This window comes from Alexandromys fortis, unplaced genomic scaffold, assembly GCF_014885135.2.
Source record: "Alexandromys fortis isolate MF-2015 unplaced genomic scaffold, M_Fortis_MF-2015_v1.1 scaffold_20, whole genome shotgun sequence".
Taxonomy (NCBI): domain Eukaryota; kingdom Metazoa; phylum Chordata; class Mammalia; order Rodentia; family Cricetidae; genus Alexandromys; species Alexandromys fortis.
This window is the reverse complement of record NW_026067903.1, coordinates 5672414-5700070: the sequence shown is the minus strand read 5'-3', so window position 1 is coordinate 5700070 and position 27657 is coordinate 5672414. Positions and strand designations below refer to the sequence as shown.

Here is a 27657-nt window from a genome sequence, read left to right as displayed (position 1 = left end):
TCCCAAAGTCCCTTTAGACTTTTCTCTTTTTAAACTCATCTGTCCACTTTATATTCAAATCCTAAGTTGGTCTATAGATATTTCCACAACTTGGCTATTTTAACATTTTTTTTAATATTTATTTATTATGTATACAGTAGTCTATCTGTGTGTATGCCGAAGGCCAGAAGAGGCCACCAGACCTTATTGCAGATGGCTGTGAGCCACCATGTGGTTGCTGGGAATTGAACTCAGGACCTTTGGAAGAGCAGGCAATGCTCTTAACCACTGAGCCATCTCTCCAGCCCCTATTTTAACATTTTTAAAGAAAGATTTATTATTATTATTTTTCTAAATTTTAGGTGTATAGGTACTTTGTGTCTATGCACTATATACGTGCGGTGCCTCTAGAGGCCAGAAGAGAGCATCCAATAGTCATTCGCCAATGTGTGGGTGCTGGGAATTGAACCCAGGTCTTCTCAATTGCACGCACCCGCTCCTGTGGTGTAATGGTTAACACTCTGGACTCTGAATCCAGCGATCTGAGTCCGTACCTCTGTAGAACCTGTTCCTTGAGGAAGTGACCTGGTCAGTATCCCTCATCAGCTCAAACTATGAAACCATGTAATATAAACGGGCTGCCCACGCGTGCTTCAGCATCGTTGGGGGCCTGTTTCACGTTTCACCTCTCAATTGCTGAGCCATCTCTCTAGCTCCCAGCCCAGTTGCTTTAAAAGTTGCTGTTGGAGGTACAGGTGGGTGCAGGCCTCAGTGGTCCTCAGCTGTTCCCACTTGCGAAGGCCATGGCGTGGAGGCTTGTTGGAGCACGCTGCCTGTGATTCTTCTGCAGCTTGGGCTCCTGATAATGTTTTCTTCTTAACCCTGTGCGGGTTTGTCACTGGGCTGAACTGTTGCTCTCAGCGCTGAGTAGTCTGTGGCAGATGTTGTGGTTTAGCGTCCTCCTGAAGCTGCCCCGCTCACAGCTGAAGTGCCTGCCTATATTCAAAGTCATTTCCCCTGCAGGTCTCAGAGTGAGAAGCGGAAGAGAAAGTGAGCAAAGTGTGGCCCAAATGGTCTTTGTTCCTCCCTGTGTTCTCTTCATTGTTAGGACTTTGCTTTCTTTTTCAAGCCTGTTTCTTTTCCACCTCATTCTTTTCTCTCCTCCTCTCCACTCTCAGGGTATTCTAGGAACTAATGACCCGAGGGTTGGAATAAACAAATTGGGTGAGTGACAGAGCCCTTCACTGCAATGGAAGTCATACTTTGATTTTTACAGAATTAACAAGAAGGAAGTAAAAAAATAAATAAGTAAATAAATAAATAAAATCACTTTATAGCATTCCAGGGGAGAACAGGCCTAGAACTCCCTGGCACTCCATTTTATTCTCCCTTAAAGTTAAGAGTTTCAAACAGGCTCCTGCCAGCTACCTGATACTCCTTTCAAATCAGGGTTGAGAGCTTCCTACTTGGACTCAGGTACACATCTGATCTTCTACACCAGGCCCCTCTGTGCGTCCCATTGGGCCTCAACCCTCATGCACAGTGCCCAGGACACCAAGAAGCCTCCAGGAGTGATGGTGGGTTTCTGCCCTCAATCTCCATCCTCCTGCCTGGTACCTGCGAGGTCCTGGGCACATCCCTCATCAGTGAGTGCTCTAGCTTTTCACTGCTGAGGGAGTCACCCCGCAAGAGGTACTGGGATTTCCTAGAGTCTGTCTCCCTCTGTTCCCAGCTGCCCTCAATTCTGATCCCTCCCCGCTTCCATTGTGCATCAGGCTCTGGTGTGTAGACCACAAGCCCTCCATAATTCCCTGGATAAAGAGACTCTGACTCTAAATAACTTCAGATTCCCAAACAGTAGGACTGGGAGTCCTGTTTGCGGTGAGCCCTATGCTCTGGGGGGAAAAAGGCTTAAAGTTATCAATAATCCCCAAGTTTTTAGGTTCTTTCTCCAGCTTTTTGCCTAAGGAGCCCTCTTTCTGAGTATTAGCAATTGGTACTCAGTGGGGGACAGAGCATGTGGCCTTTGCCAGGAGAGCCATCAGACTGATGTTATCTCTAGAAAGTGATATTCAGGGACAGCTCATGGACCTAGCAAAGCAGGAACCATGTGGCAGTGGAGTCGCTTTCAGTGGAGGGGGATAGAGGGCGCAGTTTGGTGGGGGTAGTAAATCCTTAATGGTACCTTACGGATCTCACTTTAAGGGTGGGTGTATGAGTGTCAGAAGGTGTTGCTGCGGGGGGCAGGGACTGATAAGCCGTACTCAGTATCATTTTGATTATGTCCCTGGTTATACCACAATGGTTTTCAAAAGCATTATTCAGTATGGCTTCATGCCTGGAAAAGAAAAATGTTTTGAGACTGATCAGTAGGACAGAGAGGACCAGGCAAGTATATTCTACAATGTGGATGTGCTCCATGCTCTGCTTCCCTCGCGCGGAACTCCAAGAACATCTTTAGCAATCTGTCATGTGGAGGTGTGGATGCCGTGTGATCAGAATCACTGTGAGCTCACACCTCTGCCGTAAGCGAAGGCTCGGGAGGTGAGAATTCATACGACACTCTTAATTAAAATAACTGCAGGAGAATTGGGAAAGGATCCCTCAGTGAGCGACGCTAATGAACAGATGATGTCCTTCTCCTTCCCTTCCTCAGGCTAACAAGGCTCAGCCACTAATTGGTGTAATTAGCACTGGATGAATATGAAAAATACTTCACTCTCCCCTTGTTTCTCCAGCTCTGGCACGCCGGAGCTCTCTGCTTTGGTTGCTTGGCTGCCTCTGATTTCCTTTATGAGGCTCAGGTTGGAAGGGGTCTTCACCCCCATTTTGATGATAATTGGGAACCTAGCTCTTGTCCTTAAGTGGCTGCACCCTTGGTCCTGCCTGATGCTGGAAGGTGAAGGTTCATCTTAGACTCTTTAAAAACCCTTGCTAGGATTGGTTTGTATGGCTTCCAGAAAGTTCTTCTCCTAAGTTTGGATTTATGCTTGATGAAGAATCTTCATCTTTTCCTTAAGAAGGTAGGCCCCCAGAGCAAAAGGATACGTGTTGCTATGGAAATTATTGAATGAAGAATTTGAACAGGAAAAGGAGGAAAGGGACCAGCTATATAAGGAGGACATAAAGAGTAGCCCAAGATGCAGAGAGTGATTAACAACGACCGAAGAAGTCATAGGAAGGCATCTCCAAGGATGCTCATCTCCCCATAGACAGCCACATCTTTTAGCTGCTTGCAGTGGTGCCAAAAGCTCCCAGGGGAAGCTCAAGGGGCTGAGTGTTCTGGGAGGCAGCTGCTTGAATTCCTTGTGAAGGGTAGGAAGACATTGTGGTTTATATGGACGCCAACAGCTGCCGTTCAGGATGTTGCTCAGAGGGGCTTTTGATGCCACATTGGCTTGAAGTTCGAAAGCAGAAGTCTTCTTTAATCAGTTCCGACTCCAGGAGGTTTCAGAGTGAGCCTGTCAAGGCATTGTTTTAAAATCTGAGGACGTGGCTCAGCTGACACACTCACAGGCAGCCTCTTCACACATTACCGAGGACTAATTGGCTGCAAGCTGTTTTATTTCCCCAGGTCCTGGTCTAATTATATAGCCCCTTACATGTGGTAAGCCTAGCAGTAAGTTGATCTTTTATTTAAAGATTTATTTTTATTAAAAATTGTATGTGTGTGCACGTGTGTGTGCACACGTGTGAGTTTAGGTGCCCTCGAAGACCAGAAGAGGACATTGGAATCTTCAGAGCTGGACTTACAGGCAGATGTGACCTGCTCAATACAGGTGCTGGGAACATTATTCGGGTCCCCTGCAAGAGCAGTACATGCTGCTAAACACAGAGCCATCTCTCTAACTCCATGCAGGCTAGCTTTTGACAACTGGATACAAACTAGAGTCACCTGGAAAAGGGGAACCTCAAAAAAGGAATTGCTTCCATCAGCTCTGCTTGTGGGCTTGTCTGGGGGGCATTTTCTTGATTAATAGTGGATGCGGGAGAGTTCAGCCCACTGTGGGCGGTGCCACCCCCTCAGCATGTGGTCCTGGGTTGTCTAAGAAAGCAAGGTCAGTGAGTCTTGGAAGCTGCATTTCCCTGTGCCTTCTGCTCCAGTTCCCACCTTGGGTTCCTGCGTTGGCTTCTGTAGACGATGGACTATAAACGATAAGTTGAAATAAACCCTTGCAGTTAGTTCCGTGTTTTTCACAGCAACAGAAAACAAAGCAGGACAAACCCCAGGAGCAACTTTTGATGAAGGTCAGAGCTTTGTAGTTTCAGGCTCTAAGGACTGAACCGACTATGAATCAAAAATATTTAAGAAAAAAAAAGCCACTGTACCAGCCATGTGCAGGGATTCTGTCAGTGTTCTTTAAACAGTACAGTATGGCGACCGTTGGCAAGCGTTGTCAGGTGTTATACGGGATCTAGCGATGATCTAAAGTGTACAGGGGCAAGGGTGTTGGTTTTGTGCACTATCACAAGAAGTTTGAGCAGCCTCTGATTGAGGTGCTCACAGCGCGGTCCTTAAACCAGTCCTTCCTGGAGACGTGATACACTGGTACTGCTGACCTCTGGAAGATAGCAGAGGAGAATGTACCGAATGCTGGTGGACAGCTAGCCTTGTGGGGCGCACCCTGTGAGATGAGAGAATGAGACATTCTAGGTAGAGCACCAGGCACTTCAGCTGACAGATGAGGTTTTTGAGCCCACAGAGCTGAGGGCCACACTCTGAACAGGGCCTAGCGACCTTTGCATGTTGTCTGACCTTGCCTGCTGCATGAGCCTCCTATATCCCCTTTGCGTGAAACACATTCAAGTGACTAGATTTGCTGAATTGCTCTGCTTGCCACAGCAACACAAAATGAACGGAGACACAACTTGTGCAAAATCTCGGTCTCTGCCCCAGACCTCATAACCCTCATGCATGTTGCTGGAGTTTAGAAACTACTGATAATGAGAACTGACTATGAGAAGTCCCGTTGCCTCCCTGTGGACCAAATATCTACCACATAAACTTTTGGGTCCGCTCTCAAGACATTTCTAGATTATATCACTAGTTTACATGAGCTATACCTAAGCCATGAGCTAGGCCTCTAGGAATTCAGGCATTAGGAGTCCCTGGATTAGTTAACAGTGTGTCAAAAGAAAACCCCACTCTCCTCCCATACTGAATAGAATGAATACATTCTATTAATAACCTGGCAGCCTAGAATAAATTCTCCATAAATATAAAATCAGATTCTCCACGAAGGCCAAGCAGATACCGTCTTCCATCTGCAGGTAGAGATATTTGCCTGAGTTCAGAATGGCCAAATGGGTGAATCACATTTGAGCTACTGGCCTAAGGTAGTAGAGGGCACAGCCAGGACTTGAACCCAAAACTTCTGGCCCTGTATTCAATGCTTTCTTGACCTGTAGTCTTGGTCTCTCTGCCAGAGCCATTCTGGTGTGAGGCCATTTCACACACGTAGAGGAGGAAATGAGGTAAAAGGAAGAGTCCTGCTGTAGTATACTTCCTGAGGAGATGCTTGGGCTCCATGGTCTGGCAGCGGGAATGTTCCAGTCGGTAAATATGAGGGTGGGAGTGTTGGAGGAACTGGTCATGTGATCTGAGCGACTGATGAACTATGATTCCAGGAGCAACACCTGCCGAGAATAAAGAAAACGCAGAAGACACCTGGGATTCTCAGCAGTGGCTCCAGAAATACAGCTTGAAGGCCCAGAAGCTGACCTTTTATGACGTCCTTACTGACTGCTCCTTCCGCCACGCTGACGGAGTGGTGGACATAAGAGCCAAACCGGAAGACGAGTCTGTGCAGACCAGTGCGGTAGGTGAAAGCTGGTGGTGCTGTGGGCCTTCTCTTCTTGCCTGGGGGTGGGGGAGCAGGAAGCCTCCCTTGGATCACTGGCCGAGGGAAAGACCACAGTGAAAGATTGCAGGGAAGGGAATCATCCAGGGTTTCCGTGAACCAGATGTCCCTTTGCCTCCCTCCTTCTTCTCTAGATGGTACCCACTTGAGTAGTCAAAGCCTGGGCATGGCTTCTACACGGCTTAGTCTGTTTTGAGTGGCCAAAACAGAATGCCCGATGCTAGGTGCTTTATGAAGAAAAACTTATAGTTAGCTCACACTTTTGGAGGCCTGATACCCGGTAGGTTCCATCTATTTAGTCTCTGATGCAGTTCCCTAGCTCCTAGCGGTGTCACAGAGAAGCAGAAAGCCATGGGCAGCCATGGACAGAATGAGCTAGCCACGGGCATTACTAGCTAGCCACGGGCAGAACTAGCTAGCCACGGGCAGAACTAGCTAGCCACGGGCAGAACTAGCTAGCCACGGGCAGAACTAGCTAGCCACGGGCAGAACTAGCTAGCCACGGGCAGAACTAGCTAGCCACGGGCAGAACTAGCTAGCCACGGGCAGAACTAGCTAGCCACGGGCAGAACTAGCTAGCCACGGGCAGAACTAGCTAGCCACGGGCAGAACTAGCTAGCCACGGGCAGAACTAGCTAGCCACGGGCAGAACTAGCTAGCCACGGGCAGAACTAGCTAGCCACGGGCAGAACTAGCTAGCCACGGGCAGAACTAGCTAGCCACGGGCAGAACTAGCTAGCCACGGGCAGAACTAGCTAGCCACGGGCAGAACTAGCTAGCCACGGGCAGAACTAGCTAGCCACGGGCAGAACTAGCTAGCCACGGGCAGAACTAGCTAGCCACGGGCAGAACTAGCTAGCCACGGGCAGAACTAGCTAGCCACGGGCAGAACTAGCTAGCTATGGGCAGAACTAGCTAGCCACGGGCAGAACTAGCTAGCCACGGGCAGAACTAGCTAGCCATGGGCAGAACTAGCTAGCCACGGGCAGAACTAGCTAGCCATGGGCAGAAGGCTGAAGTGCTGATGACTTCATTGTGCTGCAACCAGATCTCATTCTACAAGATCAGCATGACTTCCTGTTATCAGCAGTCCCCAGGATCTTCCAGTAGACCTTACCTCTTAGAGCTTTCTCTGCTCCCAACACTGCCACCACGGGTGCCTACACCACAGGCCCTTTTGGAGACACATTCAAGATTTTAAGCTATAACAGCAGATAGAAGTGAGTTACACCCAAGCTACCAGCTGGGTATAGAAGTTCAAGTCTTGCAAGTTTCTGAATTGTTCAATATTATGTCAGGCGAGAGACTCGGTGTTCTTCCATGTTGAATAGAGGGGAGAAACTGCTGGTGAGCATGTAAGAACCAGGTGTCCCTGTGGTCCTCTTGAATCTCAAACGTCTTGAAGATGCATTACTCCAGTGAGCACCTGCCAGCATATAGTAAATTTCCAGTAAACATAAAATCGGATTCTCCGAAGGCTCCTAGCAGCCGATGAGCCTGTGTTTCAAGCTCTGAGAGACATAGTTCCATTGTGCCAAATGGGGTCCATGGGGATGCAACTTCTCACAGTGTCTGACTCTGGCTCCCAAAGACCAAATTATTCTCAGTTTGAATGCTTTCTAAACTCTCCCATCATGCATTTGAGTCATTAGGTCTGAGGTGGGTACCAGAATTTTACATTAGTTATGTCACGGATGAGAGGGGAGATAAGTGTGATCTGTAGTGGCTGATGGTTCTCAACGCAAGTTAGAATCACTGGGAGAAAAAACTTTGGGCTTACCTATGAAGGAGTTTCTAGTTTGGGCGAAGAGGTGTGAAGATAGGCAGCACCAGTCCAGGGCTTGGGATTCTAGACTGATTGAAAAGGAGAGAGAGCCGAGCATCTGCACCCATCTCTCTTCTCCCTGACTGCAGATGTGACGTTGAGCAGCTGCCCCATGTTCCTGCTCCATGCCCTCCCCACCACGATGAACTGTACCCTCAAACCATGGGCCACGACAAAACCTCACTTCCTCCCTTAACTTGGGTTTGCTGGGTACCTTGTGACAGCAGCAAGTAGCCCAGGCAGGGAAGCTGATGTAGTTTGTAACAGTCCACTCTTAGGGTAACTAATCCCACTTCTGAGCCTCCTAACTCATGCCAACAGAAATACTTGGGTGTCTGTTAATCAGCTTTTAAAGCCACCACCTACTGGCACTGCCCTGTTGGGGACGAACACTCAGTACGGTGGGGACAAACCACATTCAAACCACAGCAGACATCCAGGTGAGGGTGAAGGTGGAGGACCAGCAGCTGCACACTAGGAAATGGTCATGTGTAGGTGGAGAGCAGGGACCACGATACTCAGAATCAATTATTAATATATCCAGAGATGGACAGAGAGACTAAGCAGTGTCACATTGTGAAGCAGAAAATTGTGTGTGTGTGTGTATGTGTTGGAAATGGAGGACGTGGGAGGATCAATGCCCTGCTCAAATACTGGGTCACCTGGTGTGTGTGTGTGTGTGTGTGTGTGTGCGTGTGTGTGTGTGTGTGCGTGTGTGTGTATGCGTGTGCGTGTGTGTGTGTATACACACATCCTTAAAGGCTATGACTCAGGGTCAAGGCCATTACTGAGAGGCTTGTAGATCCACCAGAGGGGACCCTGCCCACTCTGATGTGTAACTACGCTGGCTGACCACCCAGCTCCTTGCCTGACCTCCCTCCCTGTTCGGGCTGTTTTCTTCTAGCTGTTCAGGTTCCGCTGTGTTGTGCTTTTACCTCCTTACCCCTGTGTGTTTACGACGGACTGCAGGAGGAAAATACATAAATTGAATTAGAAAAATGCAGCATTGACGAAAAGCTTGCTTCCTGCCGTATCCTAGGAGGCCGAGTAATTGCTGCCGCACAGGGGAAATCTCATTAGTGGCTTTCCTCCCGAGCACAGTTTTCTAGCTTTGTAGACATCATTCAGTCATGTTCAGGAAGTCATCCATAACTAAATTTTCACTTAGAAAATATTCAGTCCTGGGTATTTATAAGTATTCACCCTTGCCGATTTTGACATAGCCCGCTGTGAGCTTCCGACAATATGGCAGGCTCTGGGTCAGGCTCTACTATGGACTTTGCCTTCCTTTGCAGTTTCAATGACATTTGAAGGGCCAGTTTGAAGAAAGAGGCTTACAAATGTGGAGCTTAGCTCACGTTTCCTGTGCTAATGCATAATAATATGGTGAAGGTTGAGAATTATGCTAACTATTCCTTTTCATATGGTGGTGGGGAAACATTGTTCCTTCATATTTTCAGACCATAGATCCCAAATTGGGTTGCTCCCAAGGTTGGGTTATGTAGGGGAACATTGTGGCTGTAAAATGGGTGGACTCTTAGAGTTCCCTGGCAGCCAGGGGGTGAATCCAGTGTATGATTATCTATATAAACATTGGTTTAGGTGTGGTATAGTTGTTCACATCTGAGAAATGAATGACTAGAAAGACCTTGGTGTGTAGTGTTTCCAAGATGGATGAAGGGGCAGGGTTCATTTCACTACCAGTAGCTTTCTTCTTTCTGTCTTTAAACTGGGCGTTGTCAGGTCCAACTTGGGACCTGCCTGTCTGAGCACAGAGCTTAGCTGTTAGGAGATGCCCAGGAGACACAGTCTTTTCTCTATCACAGACACTGACGTAGAGAATCAGCCCTGGGAGTGCTTTGTGCTCTGTCTCGTCAAGATACTTTAGCTGTCTGTGCTCAGTTTTACACTGGAGGGGATGAGGTTGCTGGGCCTCCTGGCTGGTAGGAAGTCCTCCTGTGACAGACAGAGGCCGTGGGACCCTCTGGGCTGCCACGTCGCTATGCCTTCTGTCATGCTGCTGCCCGGTAGCCTGCCTCCCCGTGGCTTTGTGGCCTGCTGTTGCTTCGCTTGGCTGTGCTTCAGACTTCCAGGGAAATATCGCGGGACTGAGAGATAGGCAGGAAGGACACTTTTGTGGGACAGCCCCAGAGATGTGGTGGAGAAGGAGAGGAAAGGCACCATGGCGGAGGACAGCTCCCTTCCCACCCCTGCTTGGCAGCATGTTGCTCACCACTGACCCACCACCTGTCTCCTGGTTCTCGTCTCTACGTGACCCTTGAGTTCTTGGGCTGGACTCTCTCTCTTGGACCTATTGGCCTGATGTGGGTGGTAGCCTTCTCTCCTGTCGCTGCTCCCTGACGAGCCTTACCAAGTCATCAGACCTCCTCGGGCTACGCTGAGCCCACCTCACCTGCTCATGTCCTTGAAGATGAGTTTGTTCCTTGCCACTGCGGACTCCAGCCCCTGTTTTCACTCTTCAGGATGTCAGTCCCACGTGGATGACCCTTACGACACTCTGCTCTTTCCTTTCTTTAGCCCCTCTTCCAATGACTTCCTCCTCCTCACTGCCATTCCCCTCCCTGCCGTAGGTGTGCCTTCGACTTAGTTATTATGAAGGTCTGCAAACATAGCCCACACAGTCAATTCTAACCATACCACTTAGATTACTTTTCTAGGACTTTTCCCAAAGCTATTGAAATCCAATGTTGTGCCATTTCCTGGGAATGACCATTGACTGTTCTGGAGAGATCTGGGGGCAAGCACTTAGCCGTGATGCCCAGTTTCACTTTGGATTAGTGCTCCCCTCCCCAGGAAGTGTTGACCTTGCTCCTATCTAACACTGCAGGCATGGGCTCACCTTTGACTCATTCCTTCCTTCCTTCCTTCCTTCCTTCCTTCCTTCCTTCCTTCCTTCCTTCCTTCCTTCCTTCCTTCCTTCCTTCCTTCCTATCCTCTCTATTATTCCCTCCCATCCCCTTCTCTTTCCATCTCTCTTTGCTCCCCTTTTTTCCTCACCTCCCTTCCCTCTTCCTTCATTTTCTCTCCTTTCCATTCTCCTTCCTTCCCCTTGCAGGAATCACTGGCTTCTCCAAGACACAGATGGGATCACATGTGTACTTCTGACCTTGTCCATGGCCTCCATCACAGGATTGTCTGTGGAGCAGACACCAGCACATGCTTGTTGAGTTTAGACATGTGTGATCTCTCAGTGGAGATGTGTGCTAAGAGGTGTACTAGTCAAGTAGAGATGGGGTTGCTACTTGGCTATTTTTCTTCCTTATATGGTTTCTGAGTGGCTTTGTTATTACAGCTTTAGCCCCAAAGCCCAAGACCTGGGATTCCCCACAGAACAGGCTACTTCATATCTCATTATTCCATTTAGAGAGGTAAGAGTGAATGATTTCATCAACATGGTTGCTGTTCACATTGCAAAGTGTAGACAAAGGAGTTCATTGACCCCAAAGTCTGTCTTTGGGGTGCCGACTTGAACTGTAGTCTTCATACAGGAAGAACTGGGACAAAGGGAAAGGGCTGTCAACTTCCGCTATCCTGGGCAAACTCCATCTGGTTGATCTTGTCTCAGTTCTGGTTCTGTGAGGTTTGAAGTTGTTACCGCCATTGTTGAGAGGATTGGTCTGTAAGATAGTTACGGCTGCTGTGTGGGGGAAGGCATCTCATTATAGAGTCATGTATCTTTGAGGCTCCACTCTTCCTGGAATCTGGAGTAATTGCAGGTTTAGCACAGACCTTCAGGCGCCTTTTTGGGTGGTATCAGGGGGGATCTGGAACAGGACTCTGTACAGTGAGATGTTTCAGTTGCTCTTATCTGTATCCTTGCAGAAGGGGCAATGCTAGCCACTGTTACATTATGTTAAGGCACTCCTTTGGAGATTAACATCTCATTGTGCAGATTTACCAGGTAATGGCTCCAGAGGAGACAGATACAAGATGGATACAGAGATGACCAGAGACTTTATTCAGTTTTTAGTTATTTTTGTGGGCCCACGTGAGGAGTCATGGGTTTTTTCCCCCTCTGAGAACCTGCTCGAGCCTGTGACTTTGTCCTTTCTTTAGGACCCCAATAGGAAGACAATCCATGCCAAATACTGCAACAGATTCATCCACGTTCCCTGGAAGGATGGGAGCTTGGTCCACGTCAGCATCACCAAGGAGAAGTGCAGATGGTACAGTGAGAGAATTCACACAGCCCTGGCCAGGATCCAGAGGAGGTTGGTGTGTTCATATGTGGTCACTAGTGAGCTTGTCTCTCGTGCAATACCGCGTGAGCCCAACTGAGTGAAGTGACCAATAGACGTCATTGTCAAAGAGTCCATCTGATGGTTTATTGATGATATTATTAATAAGAGAGAAATACTGGTATTCAGATTTCATCAGAAACAGAACACAGAGTTGTTATTGTGTGTGCATGGTGGGGGGCATATGTACATGTATGCGTGTGGAAGGGAGACAAAGGTTGATGTCCATCTGAATTTTTGAGGCAGGGTCTCCCACAGAACCTGGAGCCCAGTGATTAGTTAGGCTGGCTTACTAATGCTCCCCAGAGAGCTGCCTGTCTCCCCAGGACTGGGGTTACAGATATGTACCACTATCCCTGGCTTTTATGTGGGTGCTGGGCATCAGAGCTGAGGTCCTCATGCTTTTGTGACAGGCACTTTGTCAGTGGTGCCATCTCCTCAGCTTCCAAAGGAGCAGTTTTGAAGTGATGGCCATTAGGAGATTAAGGGGTACTTCTATCTATACTTGGCGGGGGGGGGGGTAGTTGTGAGCCATGGGTATATTGTAGACTATATTGCATCTATACTCTCTTACAGAACTATTCCAGCTCAAGCCAGCTCTTACATAGCTGTGACAAATTGCAAAATAATCAGATGCTGTATATATTTTAGAAAACAATGAGAATGCATGACCTCCTATCTGTCTTTATCCTGTTGTGCTCTTACAATCTGCCATGCTCATTGAGTATGGTGTACTGATGCCATGACTTCAGGGTTGATTCAATGTGGATAATTTAAATTAACACCCTCACGTATCAGATGTCAGGAGACAGTTTTAGACAATGGAGATCAAATTCATTTAGGGATACTGGCCCTGAAGTCTCAGAGAACTGGAAAAATAAGAAATTAAAAAACAATGAAAGCCTCAGCTTTGCCACTTGCTGTTTGGCCCTGGGCAAGTTAGTTAATGTCTTTCTGCATCTGTTTCCTTGGTTATAAAGTGGGAATAGTGATGACATTTGTAAATCTGCTCTGTGGATTATGCCAGATGCTAAATCTAATGGGTTTAAGCCAGTGGCAGCCTGCTACAGCCATTTGAAAATGAGCGTCCCCTCCATCCTTGTGCATTTTTATTACAAAGTCTCATGTAGCATATACCCTAAACTGCCTAGTATTTGTACCCAGAGCCCCAGCATCTCAAAGGCCACATGGTGATGGATTACTCACAGAAAGCTTCCCTGTGTTGAGAGTCTCCCTTGCTATGGCTTCAGAGATGACTCTTTAGTTTGTGTTTCTAGTCTTGTAGGGGACATGCTGCTTTCAATGCACTCCAGCCTCTGGGTCCCTTTGTCCCTTGCCTTTCGGGTATCAAGAGTGGGTAGGAGCTCTTTTCCTTTTCTGTTTCCTGCAGAACTCTGAGAATTGGCACCATCTCTACCTTATATGTTTGGCAGAATTCACCTTTAAAGCCTGGAGTTTCCTTCTCTGTAGAAAGATTTTGTGGTACAGAACTTGGACAACATTAACATTTCTTGGAAAGTAGGCTGTGTATGTTAGTTAGATATATAAATTTCATTTTGTTGGTTGTGTTGTGCTAGTCATCCATACTGATTTTTTTTCTTTAGTTGTTCTATAAATTATTGAGAAAATGTTGAAATCGCTGAGTCATTTCTGTGTGGTGGCTCTTTCAGGTCTATCAACTTTTCCTTACTACTTTGAAATTCTGTTAGTTGGTGCATGTATGTTGCAGAATGTTATATCTGCTTGGTGGATCAGCTCCTTTATAATATGAAATGCCCTCTTCAACGCTGCTAAAATTCCTTACTAGGAAATGTACTTACTCTGATATCTGAGTAGTTAATGACTCCAGCTTAGCAATCATCATTGTCTCCAGGGTTCATCTTTTTCCTTTTCTCTGTGCCTACCTGACTCATCATTAACTGGGCTTCTTGGAGACAGATGTGTGATGGTAATGACATGATGATTCACATTTAACTCGCTTAGATTTAAATCTGGGATCTTATTATTTTTTTGTTTTCTCTATAGTCTAATGTCCTATTCTAATGACTAACACTTAGAATAAATACATGTTGTATTTGTTCATTTCTATTGCTCTTCACTCCTTTATGTAAATCCAGACTTCCACTGGGCATTCCTTCGTTTCTATCTGAAAAGCCTCCTTAGTATCTGTTGTGGTTCGAGTCTGTTAGTGATGGATTGTGTTAGCGCTGTGAGAGTGAAAACCTCTTTAATTCACCCATCCCCCTTTTAAAGATCTTTTTGCTAAGCATAGAATTCTAGTTAGAATTTTTTATCAGTTGTTTCTTTTTAAAATCTTTAGTGTATTCTGGTCTGCATGGTTTGTGATAAGAAGACCTTTATTCTTAGACTTGTTCCTCTGCACTGTGATTATTATTATTTTTTTTGCCCCTTGCTGCTTTTAATCACTGGGTTTCATCAAATTTGTGATGTGCTTTGCTATGGTTTCTTCTCTTCTCTTCTGATAGGTTCTTTGATCTTCTTGAATCTGTGGGCAGACTGTTTTCATCAAAATAGAACATTATTTTGACTCTCTTTTTTCTTTTTCTCCCTTTCCTGTCTGTTGCAGAGCCTAATTACAGACACACTTCTTGTTGTTACAGGACTTTTTCTTGCTAGTTTTCTGTTCCACTTTGAATTGTTTCTCACTACTATGCTATAAGAAATTCTCTGATCTTTTTCTCTGCTGTCTCGCTTATTATGAATGCTATATAATTTACTTTCCAGTTCAGATGTGTCCTTCTAGGTGTCCCACTTAGGGTCTTTTACATTTTATTATTTATAATTTGTATTTATACTTGAGAATTCCATTACATATATGTAAAGAAATAGAAATTTCCTCCTCTAGTTCCACCTGTAACCCCTAACATGGCAATGCTTTATGCCACTGTCCTCATCACTGACTTCTTTCTCTTCTTTTCGCTTCGCCTTCTTCTCCTTCTTTGTAACTACTAAGACCAGTTAGTGCTGTCCCTATGTGAACGGGCATGGGGCCATCCACTGGAGCGTAGGAAACCTGTCAGGAGAACACGCTCAAAAAGAGCAAGTCCCCACCCCAGCAGCAATAAACTGCCGATAGTTCCCCAGCAAGTACTCTCCTGGAGCCTCAGGAGCACCGCCCCACCCTTGTTTGGATTCTTCTAACTGACTTGGCTTTATGCAGCTCCTGTAAAGGTGACCACAGCTGCTTTGAGCTCAGGAGAACGGCACTGCATCTTGTCTGGGACTCAGCGTTTCTCAGCACTCTTCTCCATTAATGTCTCTGACATTCCACTTCCTCTTCTGCAATGTTGATGACCTTTTTTTACATCTTCTATTTCTCTTCTGGTTCTGTTCCTGGGCACGTGAAATACATTTGTAGTGACTGCATAGCCCTCTATTCTTTTCAGCTAATTTTAGTGTCTGGGTTGCTTGGGCTCTGTTGATCAGATTTTCACTAATCGTGGATATTTTCCTGCTTCTTGGTATGCCTGGGAGCCATTTTCTCCTTTCTTCTGGATTTCCAGGCATTTTTAATTTTTACACTGTTGAATGATAGACTTGATTACAATTTTATATATATTTTGTGAGTATGTTAAATGGCTTAGAGACAATTTGAGTCTAATCCGTATTTTAAGTTACACAGGTTTAATTAAGCCCACAGTAGTCTTTATCCTAGGGCTGACTTGGCTTTTCTAGCGAGGTAGCAGCATAGTGAGAATTCCACTTGACACTCTGCCCTGACTGCTGGGGAAAGGAGCTGCTGTTCTCAGGTGTGTACGCTCCAGTGAGCGCTCTTGGATGGTTTTTCTCCTTGACTTCTGTAATTTCTTCACACACACCCCTGATCATCACTTCACCCAGACCGCTAGTGCACCACAGATATCTGGAGTGTGACTCTCCCACCACCTGCTCCGTATCCCTCCCCGTCTCCCTACCTTTCTCTACAGTAAATGAAGGTTGGCATTTTGCCCTACAAATCCCACTTGCCTAAGACTTGCTGAACTCCATTCCATAAGACATTTTCTCTATCCTCTTTCCCAAGCCCTCACTGCAAGGCTTTTTCTGAAGCCATGAGCTTCAGTGCATCCTGTGATGAACTCTCTAGTATTGCCCTGTGCATGCAACCCCCTGGTACTTAGTTGGTTCAGGGCCCTGAGTCGCTCAGTCCTGTCCACAGACCCCACAGGCTTCAGGAGCGAGCTGATTTCAGGATCTCTTGAGTCACAGCTGAGAGCCTCCACACAGTAGACATCTGGAAGCTATTTGCTCGTGGCTTTCTTTGCATCTATTTTTCTGTCATATTGATTTTCTTTGTTTTGTTCTGCTTGAACTGGTGATGGGAAGGGGAGGGCCCTGATAAGAGTGCAGTTGAAATGCAAAATTTTCTTTTTAAAAAGATTTCCTTTTATTTTATTTTGTGTGTGTGTGTGTGTGTGTGTGTGTGTGGTGTTTGCATGTGTGCACATGAGAGTGCCTTCAGAAGCTAGAAGAGAGTATTGGGTCCCCCTGAGCTGGAGTTCTGGGTAATTGCGAGCTGCCTAATGTGGATGCTGGGATCTGAATTTGAATCCTCTGCAAGGGCTGCAAGTGATCTTAAGTGTTGAGCTGTTTCTCCAGCCTCAAATGTAGGGTTATTTTGTACAGAAAAACAAACAACAACAAAAACTAAAACCTGAAAGTCAAGAATTCGTTCATCAAAGATCAGGTATAAACAGCGTGGCAGAGTTCTGGTTCTGTAGCCCCGTGTTCCGATGAAGGCGATCATGTCTATGTACTCTGTTTACTTTGATACTCTTTCCTGTCTAGGATTAAGTGGCTGCAAGATGGGAGTCGAGCCCTCTTTGGGAAAGTGTGTGGAGACTGCGTCTACATCCTCATTGATACATCTCACTCAATGAAGAGCAAACTGGACCTGGTGAAGGATAAGATCATCCGGCTCATACTGGTGAGGTGGGAGTGTCACGGGCTTGTGCTTGGGCTGCTGTCTCATAAACACGCTTTCGGTAGTCCTTGTCCGGAGTGGCTCTGGACAGTGGGCAGGGCCACACTGCACTGCAGGGTTCCTGAGAAAGCCAGTCCAGAAAAGTGCCCCCTCTGCTGTTCTAGAATTCTCTCAGTGCTCCCTGGCAATCAGACCTGTCTGATTGGGTCCTTTATGTCGCCATCACCCCTGAGTCACTTAGGTGTGTGTCTATACTTTCCCGCCTGGAGTTGTCTCTAACCTATGATACACAGAAACCTCTGTTGTTTCCCAGATTTTTATTATCTTGAATTTTTAACTTACTTTCCTATGTCTATTAGGGAAGCTGTGTGCACGGCCCCAAAGTTGCAGATGGGAAGAGGGGAGGCCTATGATGGGGGCACCCGGTTTCTGTCCCACTCTCCTGGGCCGCCCCTGAATCATTTTCTTGGAAGCAGGTTGCTTTCTGAATCCAGTTTCCATAGTAACTAGGTCTCACAATATTGTCATGAGTCTGTTGTGCTGAGAGTGTAGAGTGTTTAAGAAATACAAAATATAGCCAGCTTCTGGGGTGGGGGACGGTGACACGGTGTAAACTGATGAGAGACAAGCGAATATGTCCATACCAAATAAGAGCCTTTCCCAAGAGGCAGTGACTGAAATGATGACGTTTTGAATATTCTTTCTTTATGCATTTAGCATGCTTATCAGCATTACATTCGTGTCAGTATTATAGTCAGTATTTAATGTTACAGTACAATATTACCTACATATATGTAGGTGGAATATAATACTAGCAGTAATTCATATATAACATCTATAGCGGCCAAACATCCAAACTCTATAAATTTGCCTCAAGTGCCTTTTGCAGCAGAAACTGTTTTTTCAATTGCACATACTTCTCAGCTAGCCTCTAGAGCTAAAAATGGATATCCTGGAGATTCACTTCGGCTTTGCTTACATTTGAGTTGGCTTCATGGCTAAATAATAATTGTTTCTTCCAGGAACAGTTGAGATACAAGCGTAAATTCAATTTTGTGGCGTTTGATGGTGAGGCAACTGCTTGGCGGGAAAAACTTGCTGAAATCAATGACGATCATTTGGAACAGGCCGAGTCGTGGGTTAGAAACATCAAGGTAAAATGTCTAGGCTGGGAGATGCCTGAGAGTGTCTCGTGGTGGTGAGTTCACTCATCGGCTAGGAGTTGTTGAGGAATGGACTGAGCTCCGAGAAAGGCAGTGTCTATACATGGGCAGTTATTTGGCTGCAAAGGTCACATGCATCCAATCTCATTAGTCAGATCTTAACATCTACATAAACATCTATTTATAGTCATCATCCCTTGGTATCCATGGGAGCTTGGTTCCAGGACCTCCCCCGCATCCTATGAGAGCCACAGATGCTCAAATCCCTAATATAAAATGCTGTGAGATTCGCAGAGAGCCCACACAACCCCCCCCCCCCGCCCCATGTGCCAAAAATTTTCTCCACACAAACTCACAGCTCCCAGTGCAAGTGACGGGTATTATGCTGTATCATTTAAATAATAAAGATGGGGGAAAAGCCTGTATAGATCCAAACAGATAATCTTTTATGTATGCATATTTACACATAGTGTGTATGTTATATATGTGTATCTGCAGATTTGTGCATATGAATGCAGACATACATGAGCTTGTGGAGGCCAGAGAACAGCCTTGTGCATTGACCCACCCCTTCTGCCTTGTTTTAGACAAGGCCTCTTTGTTATTTGCTGCTTCCGTCTACCAGGGTAGTTATCCCATGGGATTCTGGGAATTCTCTGCCTTTGATTTTACCATAGGAGTGCTGGGATTACAGATGCACACAATTGCACCCAGCTTTTACATGAGTTCTGGGCATTCAAACTCAGATGCTCACCATTTGCATAGCAAAGGGTTTACCCATTGAGCCATCTCCCCAAGCCCAGATACAATCAATTAAAAGTGCACAAGCCTGTGCGAATGAGTATGTGGGTGTATAGTGATATTTCATTTAATAATAAAAGCTCGCCTGAAGTTCAGATAGTAAAACAGCCGCACTGATTAGCCTTACAGACCAGGCAGTGGTGACACACACCTTTAATCCCAGTAATGGCACTGATTTGCCATAGAAACTGGGCAGTAGTGGTGCACGCCTTTAATTCCAATACTGGAGAGGAATATAAAATGGGAGGAGACAGCTCTCACTCAGTCTCATTCTGATTCCTAGAGGCAGAATTGCCATTTTGGACTGAGGTAGAGGTAAGAGCCTATGGCTGGCTGTTTTGCTTTTCTGACCTTTAGGTTGAACCCCAGTTTCTGTCTCTGGGTTTTTATTAATCGTACTACGTGTGTGTGTGTGTGTGTGTGTGTGTGTGTGTGTGTGTGTGTGCTCATTCCACAGTTGGTTGGATTTGTGGGTGTATAACCCTTGGACAAGGCGAGGTGGTTCTCTTTCCAAATCTGTCCTGGGCTCAGGTTGCAGTCTCTTGATGAAAACAGATTTCAGCAGATAATATTTTGGGTGCTCAGGCCTTCAGATCTGTCCCATCTGACGGTCCATCAGCATTTCAAAGGCTCTGAGGGGCCACGCAGCTGTTCCTACTGAACTTTGTTCAGAAGCAATGAACTCCTGGGGACAGTATAGTCTGAGCAGCTAAAGCTGAGAGCAAGAAGAGAGGAGGAGGACCCAGGGAGACAGTGAAGTCATTTCTCAGGTCTGCGTTTTTCCTGGACACTGGAAATCTGTTATTTCTTGTTACATGGGCTATCGGGAAGGACTTTCTTCTTTTAGAATTTTCTCTTGCCTTGAGCTTCTCTTAATCTTGAATATACTCCAGAACCATATGGCATTCCAGATATTTGAGAGACAGTTATATATCTGAAACAGGGCTGTTAAAAAGTTGCTTAAAATAGCTTACTGCTTGAGTATAGAGTCCTAGATTTGCCCAGCAGCCACACCAGACATTACTGAACTCCCTGAATCTAGACTGATCAAAGCAGGCCCAGGCAGACACTGGAGCATCCCAATTTCTTTAGGGGTTGTTTTTAAGATGGAAAAAGAAGGCAGTACGTTGAATAAAAAGATAATATTTTTTAAGTAATTGGCCGCCTTATCCTGGGTAGAGTGTCAAGGCCATACTCAACTTGTTAAGTTTCCAGTATTACCAATGTTCTCTTCTTTTTACAAACTATCAGGAATAGGAGGTCAGTTGTTAACAGAGCGCTCACTGTCCACCGAGGTTTTACACATTCATTCTCTTTTGGGTGAGAGCATCTGTGGGTTCTGCTCTGCTCACACTGGTACTATTAACAGAACAGTAGTTCAGCTTAGTCAGAGCCCATCAGATTTTCCACTTAAACATTTCCAACTGCAGTATCTCCCTAGTCTCCCCCAGTAGGAGAAAGCTTCTTATTCTTCCTTGGACATGAATGATCTTGACACTTTTGAAGAACACTGATTGATATTTTCTAGAACATTTTTCAAATTTTTGATTTTTTTTTTGTTGTTGTTGTTTTGTGACACTGGGAATTGAATCAGAACATCGGAACATGCCAGGCAAGTGTTCTCAGTGAACTCCATCCTTCGCCCTTTGGAATCTTCGGTTTGGGGTTAGGGTTGCTAAGTTGCCTAGGCTGGCCTTGAACTTGCGGTCTTCCTGTCTCAGTCTCTTTAGCTGGAAATACAGGTGCATGCCACCATTCCTGACTTCTTCTGAGTCAGTCTCTTGTTGTGTAGCCCAGGTTGGCCCAAATCCAGCTTCCCATTAGCTTCCCAAGAGCCAAGATTATAGCAGGTATCACTGTCCCCAGTTTTAAAAACAGCCACCCTGTTGTTGTTAGTTTTCTGTATCTCTGGACTGTTGAATCTCTCTGATTCTGCTCCTGTATCCTTTCTTTATTTCTGCTTGCTCTGAGTGGGCATTGCTTTTCTTGTGGAGGTTCTTTAGTCAACAATACAGCTTGCTTTTGGAGGTGTTTCCATTGTTCCAGTGTAAACTACTATGGGCACAGATTTCCCTACCAGTATGGTGGTAACTACATTCTATAGATTTAAGTGTTTTACTTAATTTTCCATAATTTCTAGTTAGTTTTAATTTTTTTGTGTTTTCTTTTTTTGAACCATGAATTATTTAAAACCTATTATTTGATTTCCAAGTATGTGGTAATTTTCAAGTTGTCTTTCTGTTATTAATTTTGATTCCATGATGACTAAAGACAAACTTGGCATGATTTCAATTATTTTTAAATTTGTAAAATGTTTTATTAAAATGGAAAATTTACTAGAAATTATGGAAAAATTGACAAAACACTTAAATTTATGGAAAATAGCTCCCACGGTTCTGGCTATTAAAGAAAATAACCATCATTGGTCATTTTCCTATTTTTTTCTTTTTCAAATTCATCAAATTTTGCTTTGTGTGTTTTGAAACTCTATTGTTTGGCGCTTCTGTATTTAGAGTTGGTGTCTTTGTAGACTGAGCCTTCTTCGGTCATTATTTAATGTGCTCTTTGGTCCCTAGTAATTTTCACTGCTCTAAAGCATAGAGTGAGTCAGGCTTTGCAGGACATGCATACCCCAGCACTTAGGAGGTGGAGGCAGGAGGATAATGAATTGGAAGCCTTCTTATCTACCTAACAAGACCTAGTCTCAAAAGCAAAAATAAAGCTCCAAACAAAAGGCAGCAACCCCACCCCTCAAACCTAAAGTGTGCATTAACATTGCCATTCCTGTTTAAAAGACTGTTATGACAATGTATCACTTTCATCCTTTGATCTCCGGCTTATCCATGTTGCTGTATTTGAAGTGGCTTTTTTTTTTCTGTAGATGTTAAGGGTTCTGCTCAAGATTTTGTAAGTTCTCCGATCCCTGTTGAGTAATGGAGTAGAAAGACGGTGTGTATGTACTATTCATATCTAGGCTAATGTCTACCATTTGGTTATTCGCTTATTGTGGAATCCTTGGTTTCATTGTTTCTCTTGCCTTCTTGTGGGTCCTTTGGGCACTTTTAGTGTTCCATTGTAACTCTCCATTTCACTTTTTACTGTAGCACTTCGTGTGGTTGTCTGCATGCTTGTTCTAGTGGCTTTCCATACGCAAAGTTGTCATTTATCACAGTTCCTGATCTGATGTGCTCTGACTTCAAGGGAGCAAGCCTGATGTCAATTTACACCCTGTATGCTTCATACATACTAAAAGTGTAACGGAGATGCCTCCTCTGTATCCAATCATTATTGGCATGAAAGCTTCTTAAACTGTAACACATGACTTGGGAACTTTGGGGAGTTAAGGATGGTCTTCTCTGATGACTTCCATGTTCAGGGTTTGAGTTTCTGTTACCGTTTCTTTTGAGTCGTAAGCTTCCATTAGCCGCCCTTTAAAGATGAGACTCCCAGCCACAGAATCTCACAGTTCTCTATCGGCCCTGAGTAGATGTCTCCACCAGATGTGAGTTATGACGGGAGATTCATTCCTTTCAACACCTGAAGTAAGTTGGGTCGCTTCCCTTTGTCTCTGTGGTTTCAGATGAGAAGTGGCTGCCACCCAAATTGGAATTCTTAATGGATACTATAATATGCTATTTCTCTTTGGCTGTTCTTAGGGAGTTCATTTTCTTTCTTTATTTTTCAGAAATTTGCATACAATGTATCTAGCTATGATTTCCACAGATTTTTAAAACCTAATTGGGGTTTTTCTCAGCTTCTTGAGTTGCAGTTTTTATAATTTCTGCAAACTTGAGGATTTTTAAATTTTCATTATTTTAAATTATGTTTACGTATGTATGTATTATGAAGTGGAAATATGCATGTAAATGTGATACCCACGTGGTCAGAGGCATCACAGCTCCTGGGGCTGTCACATAGCTCCTGATCTGATGTACTCTGACTTCAAGGGAGCAAGCCTGATGTCAGTTTACACCCTGTATGCTCCACACATACTAAAAGTGTAACAGAGATGACTCCTCTGTATCCAATCATTATTGGCATTGGCACGAAAGCTTCTCAAACTGTTTGTGAGCCACCCAGTGTGGGTGCTGGGAAATAAATTTGAGTCATCTGCAAGAACAGTACACACTTATAAGCCCAAGCCATCTCTCGAGCCCCTTGGAGATTTTTTTTAAAAGCATTCTTTTTTAAAAAATATTTTTAAATTCCTCACTCTCCCCTCTCTCTTTTTCTGGAACTCTTACAGTATTAATGTTCTATCTGCTTTATTGTCTCAGAGATCTCTGAGGGCATCAGTTGGACCACTCTCCTCAGACATTATACCTCTTTGTATGATGAGTGATTTTTTCTTTATTGCATTTGGGGAAAGTTTTATTATTATATCAGGAGGCGCTAATCCCATTGAAGTCTTCTCATTTAGCCAGCAGACACTGTATTTAGGTTTAGCCTGTTCAATCTGGTTTACATTTGTGGGCTTTTTGCTACAGTGATAATTTAGTTTTCAGAGCCCCCTCATGCTGCTGGGACCCCCCCCCCATTCAGTACCCACTTGGTGCTGTCACAGGGGTGCAAGGCAAATCCCTGGGTTACCTGTTTCTGGTGGGTGACCTTCTGGGGACGCGAGAATAGAAACTGCTAAGTCCGACTGCAGGGTAAAAATGTAGGAGCTGTAGGTGCCTAGCCCAGGATATACTCAGCAGATTTTTCTATTATCTCAGCACTGCTGTGACTTTCCCAAGTTTGCCTCATGTGGACGCTATAGTGATAGTTACTTGTTCTATCCTGAACAAAACAGGAAGCGAGGCTTCCCATCGTTGTCTCTGTTTGCCTGCTCATCCATCCATCTTTTATTAGCCTTCCATGCCAGCTCCACCTGGAGGCATCTTTAGCTATGCACTCAGCTAGAGTAACGCAGCCTGTGCTGGGCATCACTAGAGCAATGTTAGCACAGCGCTGGGATGTGTATCCAGGCTCTTAGCATTGCCCAGGAAGCCCTCTCCAGACAGCGTTGGCCTGGTCCAGTCAGTTGCATTTGAATCCCAGCATGATGCATGGCAGGAGTATTGGGGCTTATTATTACCCGTGGAAAGTTAGTGAAAGCTGCTGGAAGAGGCCCAGGGGGGAGAAACTGCGTGGGAGGAGTCATTGCACCCCCACCTGTGTCTGGGTTTAAGCAGGTCCTAGCAGAAAGGGCATTCAAGGCCCACTGCGAAGCTTGACAAGATTTGAGTATGGGCTGGATACGTCCATTCCTTTGGCCCACCGTCTCCATCTTCTCATCCTGATTCCAGTAAGGGCAGTAGAACCTGCTCACCATATGGAAGCGGAAACTCTGGCCTCCATTCAACTCGGGAGGAAGTACGAAGGCGCAGGCACACAACCTCAGAGTATCCTCCCTGAGTTTGAGTTGAGAGTCAGTGACTTCAGATGGCTGGTCTACCAACCATGACAGTGGTGGCATGTTCAGACTGGCAAAGCTTCTTGGGTGGCAGAGGCAGTGGGCTGCTGGTCCACCTCGTGGCGACAGTTCCCTGTTTGGTGTGGCTAACCACAGCATCTGGTGTGCTGGTGGTGTGGCAGCGGGGCTCCTGCCGAGCAGGCTTGCAGCAGGACTGGGGCCCCCGCTCCATGGTGTGAGGTCCCAAGCTAGGTTTTCCTGCCAGATGCTAAGACTGCAGGCTATCCAGATGCCCTTTGCATAAATTCTTCTTGCTTGGATCAATCACGATTGTTTTTCTAGCTTACAACTCTGGCTGAACTGATACCCTGGGTCTGAGATGCGGGGGATGGCTTAAGTAGGCTTTGGAAATCTTGAGGTCCCGTGTGTCTTACGTACAAAGATTATTTCTTGGTAAGGCTCATTTTTTGTGTGTTGACTCAAGTGCACTCCGGCGAATCTAATTTATTTGATTTCTTCCCATGCTAAACTGAGTCATGAGATTTTCTAATTTATAACTGTTTGAGGTGTTTGGTGACATTGTTAAAAACCTATCATTATTTCCCCTTGACGTGCAATGTTTATCTTCTTTTCTTTTTTTGTACAAACAATTATGGTGTTATGATTGATGTTAAATGTAAGAGAGAAAATAAATTGTAATCTATTCTCTTTGATTAGTTATGATTTTAATTGATACAGTTAGCCCTCAGTAGCCATGGGGAAGTGGCCCTAGGATCACCCTCCCTCCCCACGAATAATACCCCAATTGACAGATGTTGCTTATATAAAATGGAGCATGTTTGCATATGAATATGCATATCCTTTTATATCTCTTTCAATCACCTTCAAGTTACATGTTTGTAACATAATACAGTGCTGTATATAGTATATATGTAAAATATTATAGTGAATGCTTACAATAATATATTACTTGGGGAATAATGAATTTTTTCGATATTCAGTGTCTGTGTAATTTTCTTCCTAAATATTTTTAACATGCTTGATTGACTCCCAGAGGTATGGAACCCATAGATCCAGGCTGCCTGCTATGTCTGTTTATTTTCATCATACACAAAACAGAGCATCAGGACCCCGTGCATTCACATAAGATCCAATAATATGTCATGCAATTTAAGGTCAGTGTTCCACCCTAACCTGTGTAGGTTGGATTTATGCTAGAAACATTTGTGTGTTCATCATTAGGCCAGCAATAAGACCACACTCGAGTTTGCCGAATTCTGGGTGGCACAAATAAATCCCGAGTTGAAACGAACATGATCCCAACCGGGATGCATTCAGGCGGCTTGATCCAGCTCTGCTGACAGCAAAGCCAGCCTCAAGTGAGTGAGTATCTCACACAAAAACACAGATGAAAATTGCATTAAGACCCCAGTTGTCAAGACAGGAAACCCACAGCCTTGGCTCAGAGCAGATCTTGAACTACCTGGCTAGAGACTCTGATGGCACACCTGGGAATTTGGTTTCTTGAAATCCCTGGTCTTAAGTCATTTTCTCAATGAAATTTTGTCTCTTATTTCAGATGTCTTTTTGCCCCCCGCCCCCCCACTGAGCAGAGAATACACTTCACTTGTTTGTGCAAACTGTTTTGACTGCCTCTTTTCTTCCCCCATAGGCTGGAAGTTCCACAAATACCCTGAACGCCCTGAAAATTGCTTTTGCCGACAAAGAAACAGAAACCATCTACCTTTTGACGGATGGGAGACCTGATCAGGTACTCACTAAAAGACTAATGAATACCAGTTGAAGAATGTTGTGGGAAGGGAATGCCGAGAGGGGGAACGAGACCTTTTCAGGGGACATCACGAGGCAGGGAAGCTGATCTTGGTGACTCAAACCTGCCATCCTACTTACATAGGAGGCCGAGGCAGGAGAATGACAAGTTCTACAGTTGCTTGGTTATAGAACGAGTTCAAGACCAGCATAAGCAACTTAGCAAGAACCCCCACCCCCCCCCCGTCTCAAAATTTTGTTCTGAAAAAATTTTAAAGAGGGTTAAGGGTATATAGCTCAGTGTTGAGTTTTTGCCTAAGCATTCAAGAGGCTATAGGTTCAATATCCAGAGCCCCGAGCATCACCCCAACAAGAGATATCGAGAGGTATGTCCCTGGCATAGGGAGGCAGAATTGAGGTAAGACAAGACACCAAGGGGCAACCGTGTCTTCTACAACTGAGGAACATTTATGGGCATTGTGACGGTGGTGATATTTTATGTTCAGTGTGACCCATATTCACAGGCCTGGAGGCCACACCAGGGAAGGAGCCCCTGCATTCCACGGCACCCTGGCTTATGTTTATGACAAAGGAGGACCGCCGAGACTGCCTTCCATTTCTTTCCTTTGAGGACTCAATCTAAACATGTCACCCGGCCGCGCCCTTGGTTCTCTCCCTAATTTTAGCTTCACCCTCACTTAAACAAAAGCAGGCCTTTCAACTGAGACATTCTTGGCTTTGTTTAGCCTGCCTGGAAAATATTTGAGACGTTTTAGAAGAGCCTGTTCTGTTTCTTTCGAGCTTTGTGAATGAAAGACGAGGACTCCCGGCGTTAAGTAAATACGAGGATTTTCCAGGCCGGCACAATGTAAATTGACTGCTAAGGTGAATTAGTATCAACATGTATCCTGCCTCGGAAGATGTTTATATGTGCAGACTGCCTGTTCTAAAGTACCGTGTCAAATGACTCAGGGATTAAATACTAAAGCCCCCGGATTTTACTACTGCATTAGATTCATGGCAGAAAAGTGATTTCAGGGAAATTGAATTTGGAAGGCTTTCCCTGTCAACTTCATTGCGGTTTCTATTCAGAAGCAGTCTGTCACTCTCATGTGTGTCCTGGGTGGTGCCAAGGTTTGACTGATCCTCGCCTTAGGGAAGTTTACCTTTAGGGAATGTGCTAGATGTATACCGTCTATTTTGATACAATCCAGGGGCTGAGATGGTCTGGTCTATGTCTAGCAGCACAGAGGGATGGATTTAGCTATACAAGATGGGCAGAAAACCAGGGAGGGTCCTCTAAGTAGAGGGGGGCATTCGTGCTGTGTCTGGAAAGAAGAGAAAGAACTTTATGAACAGAGGAAGCCGAATTGTCCTAGGTGGGAAGTATAGAAGGGTGGGCATGAGGGTCATGCTTAGAGAAACAATCAGGGCATGACAGAAGTGTGCACTGTTTGTTGTGGGGATGTTGTGTGGGTTAGAAGGTCACCACAGTGGGGACCTTTCAAGGAACAGAACTTATCACCCCTCCCTTGTTTGGAAGCATGATGCCCTGATAATGCCAGGGACATGCCAGCTATGCCAGAGCTTCTGCTGGGACCTCAACAAGGGCCTGTCTGCAGTGTCCGCTGGCAGCAGGAGAACTGGGGAGGAAGGGAC

At 45.3% G+C, this 27657-nt stretch overlaps 1 protein-coding gene across 1 annotated transcript in view; it reads left to right on the top strand.

The window, feature by feature from the left end:
• The window catches only part of Vwa3b (von Willebrand factor A domain containing 3B), a 168776-nt gene that overhangs the window by 69686 nt on the left and 71433 nt on the right, over nt 1–27657 (top strand). The window contains 5 exon segments of the mRNA XM_050134599.1: nt 5608–5798; nt 11743–11897; nt 16731–16869; nt 17889–18020; nt 25901–25999. Of these exon segments, the coding sequence (XP_049990556.1) occupies nt 5608–5798; nt 11743–11897; nt 16731–16869; nt 17889–18020; nt 25901–25999 (716 nt within the window).